Source organism: Amphibalanus amphitrite, unplaced genomic scaffold (assembly GCF_019059575.1).
Source record: "Amphibalanus amphitrite isolate SeventyFive unplaced genomic scaffold, NRLGWU_Aamphi_draft 002090F_arrow, whole genome shotgun sequence".
NCBI lineage: Eukaryota > Metazoa > Arthropoda > Thecostraca > Balanomorpha > Balanidae > Amphibalanus > Amphibalanus amphitrite.
In genome coordinates, this window is record NW_024883583.1 from 18,697 (window position 1) to 24,494 (window position 5,798).

The 5,798-nt window shown below is 46.9% G+C and overlaps 1 protein-coding gene across 1 annotated transcript; it reads left to right on the forward strand.

Annotated features, from left to right (window-relative positions):
- The first annotated feature begins 279 nt into the window (after positions 1 to 279).
- Positions 280 to 1,993, forward strand: LOC122376292 (neurotrophin 1-like). Its single transcript, XM_043356089.1, has 3 exons — positions 280 to 364; positions 727 to 801; positions 1,095 to 1,993. Exons 1-3 carry the CDS (start codon positions 350 to 352, stop codon positions 1,686 to 1,688), a joined length of 684 nt encoding a protein of 227 aa, XP_043212024.1. The 5' UTR covers positions 280 to 349; the 3' UTR covers positions 1,689 to 1,993.
- Positions 1,994 to 5,798: the final 3,805 nt, after the last annotated feature.

Genomic DNA, 5,798 nt, shown 5'->3' on the forward strand with positions numbered 1-5,798 from the left:
AACTAAAAACAAACTAAGGAAAACTAAAGAAATGGAGCGGACAGCAGATGCCAATTTTCACAAAGATCACATTCAACAGTGCGCGCGACTGGTTCAATCAGTTCATATGAGCGCATGCCGAGACTGTGTTTCAATGCGGTACGGCTAGCGTCCATCGGTTTACTACGACGAGCCGCCCGCCGGCATAGACCCACCCTCTTTCACCTGACCAAGGCCGGCTCTACTACAAACGATGGGCGGCCACTGCGCATGCGCCGACAGCAGAGGCCGTGTATATAAGGTGAGCGGCGAGTGTGGACGGCAGAGTCAAACCGTCTCAGCTCCTTTTTCCACTTCCCCCAGTGACGTCATGGCTATGAGACTGGTGAGTTGTTTGGGGTGGACTGATATTGCCTGTAATTCCGAATGAAACTTATCAAATAAGTCTTCTAAGTATTACACAAAATAATAATCCAAGCTATTTGAATGATCATAACAAATTTGTTCTAGCCTTGAGGTGTTTCTCAAGGATTCTTGCTTTGCCCACAACTATTACTGAATCTAGCTTAGTGTTACAAAATATTCATTCAAGTTCGTCCGTGCAGCCATCTTGTAATTCTATTTGACTCAGTTATTTCCAATTATATAAGCTCTAAAAACGTTTCATTGTTTTCATTGCTTTGTAAGATAATGTGCGAAGAATCTCCCTTCAGCTCTAACAATGTTGTTATCTTTTAATCTTTTCAGATCAGTGTACTGGCGTGTGTGGCTGCGGCCACGGCCAGTCATCCTCCCCCTTACGGACACCCTGCGCCCCATTATGTAAGTAAAACTTTAATTTGAAACGTGTCAAAACATTGAAATTAAACAGAAAGTTACAGCTACTGAATGAAGCCAATACTACGAGTTTTTCATGCCAATCATTGTCTTTTTTCTGCTTCTCATCTTTAGTGATTTTTTCTCATTTAAGCAAAGATTTATTCGAAACAAACCATTGAGGGTAAAAAGTAATTAATGGAAGCGTGATTTCTTACCGAGCTTACTTCCTAAGCATTTCATAGACATAGACTATGACTATGCCTAAATTTGACTCTTCTTTTTTTCTCTGTGTTCAGGGCGGCTACCAGCAGCAGCACTACTGCGACCCGACGGCGGCGCCGGCCTGCGCGGCCAACTCGTCCCTCACCTACTGCCTCGAGGACGCCGAGTACCCGGCCTACGAGATCAAGGCGGCCATCTCGCAGGACCACCTGTTCGCCAAAAAGTACGCCGACATCGGCACCCAGTCGGCCGACGACCTGGTCGACGGCCTGAGCGCCGAGCAGGAGTCGGCCTTCGACTACGGCTACTACACGGGCTCGTCCAAGGGCGACAGTCCGTACGACGTGACCCACTGGGCTGGCCCGGCCGGCTACATCTGCCCCAGTGACGTGGCCTACGCGCAGCCGCGCCGCGCCCAGAACGTGGCCGGCGAGTGGCGCGTCATCGTCAACGACGTGCACTACTACACGCAGACGGCCCGGCTGGAGACGTGCCTGCACCCGGACGCCGCCTGCCGCGCGCTGGCGCCCTGCTACAAGAGCAAGTGCACCCAGAAGTACATCTACCACCGCATGCTCTCGTACGACCCGTGCGACCCGTACAAGGGCCTGTTCATCGACATCTACCGGCTGCCGGCCGCCTGCAGCTGCCACGTGCCCGCCCTCTGATTGGCTCACGCCGCCGCTGACGTCACTGACCTCTGGCCGGTCACGTGACTGGCGAGAAGCAGCGAGCGCCACTGCTGATGAGCCCAGCGGCCAGTCCGGCTGAGATCTGCTCCCCCCCAGAGACTGCCGCCGTGCCGCCGGCCGAGACACCGCCTCGAGCCGCTGGGTTTGTATGTCTGTGTGTGCGCGCGCGCCGCTCACCGCCCGCGTGTGAAGGCCCTCTGTCCCTCTGTCTTTCTGCTGTCCTATCCCTCAGCTGAGGAAACATGTAAACAAAAATACGCAATAAAAAGAGCATAACAGAACGCGACGTTTTTTTCGGAAGAGAGAGTGAGGAAGGGAAATGTGAGTCGAAGTGACACTGTCAGTAGACAAACATACCACCAGCGTCCAGCAGTATTACAGAACACGATGTTGATAAATAAGGAATGGGTTAACAAAATGGAAAAGATAAACATAACCATCATTTCGATCATTGATGCTAGTGGTAAGGTCATAAGTTTGTTTTTTATTTGGCGAAGATCCAACGTCTTCAACGTTAGGCGGCACGGGTGGACATCGATAGCAGCGCCTCTATCGGTCACTAGGAAAAGCTGGGATGTAGGCGACGAAATACCGGCTGAGTTGTCACACGTTGAATAGGTTTATAGCCATCCATCTTGTGAAAAAGTTGAACTTTTGCCTTAAATATTTCTACAGGCAATTTTAGAAGTGTCTTCACATGGATTACAAAACCGTTTAGATTATTGTATTCACTTCAAGCCTTTCCTATTGTTCTTGATGATGCGGAAACTATTTATAATTAGTGTTTCTAGCTTAGTAAAAGAACATACTGTGCAAACGATGAAAAAAGCATAAATGGAAGATTTTAAATGCAATTTTCTCTAACAATTAACCCGGCCGGGCCCGGCGGGTAATCCCAACCACCGCAGCCCGGGGGGGGGGCGTTTTTCGCCCCCCCCCCCTGTCTAACTCCGTAAATAAGGGAGCTACGGAAACAAAAGCGATACCAAACGAAAGGTCCTTACGAGACGATTCTAAAGCACCTAAAATTTTTGACCTCAGGTCAATTTTCAAGGTCAGAGGTCAAGGTCAAAGGCAAAAACCGGCACATGTGTAGTGATCTCAAAGTAAGCCTTCTAGAGGACGGCAGGCTGCATCAAACCGGCAAAATTGGGTGTCAAACGAAAGAAGAGAATCTGAGGATTCCGAAAATGTGCTTAAAGTTAAAGGTCAAGGTCAAGGTCATGCTAAAAATTGACCTCAAGCTTGGCACTTTTTCGCACATCTTGCGTGCTAGCTTCCAAGATGTTTTGAAATGTTTTGAGGCTTATCAGTTCCCTATTTGTGGTTCATCCTACGATACAAGGCTGCTCAAAGGTCAAGGTCACAGAAGAGTATCCCTGCTAGAGGCTATTTCACTGATTCAAGTTAGTAATAATAAATAAGACAATTTTGCCGTCCAGAAGCTCTAAATGAAGGCTTAGAGGAAAATAGATGCCAGATTCGTGATCAGCGGGTAAACATCCATCATAAATGACCTCTCATGTGTCAAGGTCAACCAGAGGTCATTCGAGGTCACATGAGGTCAACATAAAACTTGACCTTTTCCGAACAAAATATACATCATTCGACGCGGCTTGACAAGGCGAATGCGATGGTACCATTGCCGTAGCTCTAGGACCGTTTTTGTCGAAGTTATTTGCGAAAAACTAAAACCACATTTCGGGGTCGTTGACCTGACCTCTGACCTCAGGTCACCAAAACTATTTTTCTATTTTTCTCTAGGTCAAACGCTACACAACCGTGCTCGTAATTTGTCTTTATCTCTAAAACTCTATTTTTAGCAGCTATTTGAAGTTTGCGTCTGTGACGCCGAAATTTGCCGTGCAGGGGTCTAGAAAAATGGACCTTGTGACGTCATCAATGGGGCTAGGTCCAAATTTTTTACTTCAGAAGATGTCAAATTGATGGGAGAAAAGGTACTGAAAGTTTCGCTTTCCTATCCCTAAGCGTTCGGGAGCTATCGCAAATATTCGCCAGGGGGGGGGGGGCGAAAAACGCCCCCCCCGGGCCCGCGAGGGTTAATGGTAAATTATCTACATATCAAGGAAAAGGTGCATGATAACTGATAATTTAAAGTTCTTTGGGCCAGTTGTTTTCTTCTTTTCTTACGTCGCCCCAATGGCCGCGAATACACTTGTGATAACGCCTATCGATCATTATCACACGAACTATGGCTCTATATGTGTTGCCGTTCCCTTCAGATCCAGAAGCGCTGATGGAATGGGCTCTGGGCGAGCGATAGCAATGCGATTCTCAGGGCTGCATCCGATAAAACGCCAAATTTTCTTTTTGTCTTTTGGTAGCCTGCAAGTGCATAACTAACTCGATGATGGCAAGTGCGAGCCTGAGTAAAAAAAAAAAAAAAACAATTCCAGGAAAGTCAATGTACGATGGACTAAAGTAGCAAATAAGAAAGGACTAGCAACTTGATTTAGTTCAACTACAATAAGTTCTTCTAATTCCTATTTTCTTGGAATTAACACGCGCTTACTGGGGATGGTTGACCCTCTCCGATTTTTTGCCATACGGTCATTTTTGCGGTCATCAAAGTTTTCACCTAGGGAGAGCGGGGCCAGTTGAACCACTTTTTATATATTGACATGCACAGCGAGATCTAGTTGTCATATCGAAAAATGCACAATGCCATGAAAAAATATGCTATTTTTGCTTTCTTTTAAGATATGTAAAATTATGTTTCAAACATATTTTGCTGCCAAACGCATGCTTATAAAACAGCTCTACGCCCGTTTCAAACGACCCCGATGCGAGGGTCAATTGAACTAGCCCATGGGGTCAATTGCACCTACCGTTAACCCTCGCCGGCACAGGCCATTTTTCGTCCTTCGACGGCACAAAGGGGGGGGGGGGTTGGTACGACCCCCCTCGCGTTTGGCCCCTGATCGAGCTAGAGCTTCGCGGAAAAAACGAGCGTGTTGCCCGTCACGAGAGGAAGCCGATGACACCCAATTTTAAGGTCCTAGGTCATCGGGTGACCTTCCAGGTCAGGTCAATGACCCGAAAACCGGGAAAATCGGGACCTGTTAGAAAGTCGTAAAGTGTGGCTGCCATGTGGTTTTCCAGGGTGCTGATCACGAATATCGTGTTAGTTTTGATCAGAGATGATGTTTTTAAGCATTTAGACCAGGTCGGGTCAGGTCAGCTCAGGTCAACCGGTAGGGGTTGTGACGGGTATTCGTAATACGTGTCAACCGCCTCTGACAGCTTCGTAACATGTTACGAAGGCACCAAAACTACTTCGTAATTGTTCAAATGGTTGCTAAATTCGAATTGAGCTCCAAAAACTAGCCTAGGAACATGTAAAACTCGAAAAAGTGTACCGAGGTCACCTGAGGTCACCAAAGGTCAATGACCTGACCTGACCTTCAGGTGACCTTGACACCCACCCTAATGTATGGGAGCAACATCAAATCACATGTTTGAACGTTTGAAACCACGAAAAGCTTGCAAACGCGCGGCTAATGCGAGCCGACATACCTACGCCGAATCGCGATTTCGGCCAAACATGGTCACGGAAAAGAGGTCTCAGAGTCAGGTCAAAGGTCATTGGGGTCAGGGTCATGGAATTTTCAGGGAACGTGTAAAATTGATCAATGCGAGGGTACTGAAAGTTTCGTCGCGATCGGCCGCTTTTGAGTTATTCGCAAAAAAAGACCTTAGGGGGTTGCATGCGAGGGTTAACAATGGGATGTTTTCCTCTTTGAGGCCACTTTCTTAAGGAGATATTTTGTCCGGTTTACTTTTCCAAATGCTACATTCAATAGGTCGTTGGAAAGCTAAAAGTGCAAAGTTCCTCATAATAGGTGACATAAAGTACATAGACTATGGTAAAATGGGCGGATGAGAAAAATGAGAAATATCTCACGCTATAGTGTGCTTTCAAGCAAAACGCTGAAGAAGAAGGGGTAAAAAATTGAGCTCTATTTAACAACAATTTCAGTTTAAAAGCTCATTTCAAAGGTGGACTATTTCCTTTAATGTTTACAGCCCCTGAACAATAACCATTGCAAAGGTCACCGGGGTCCA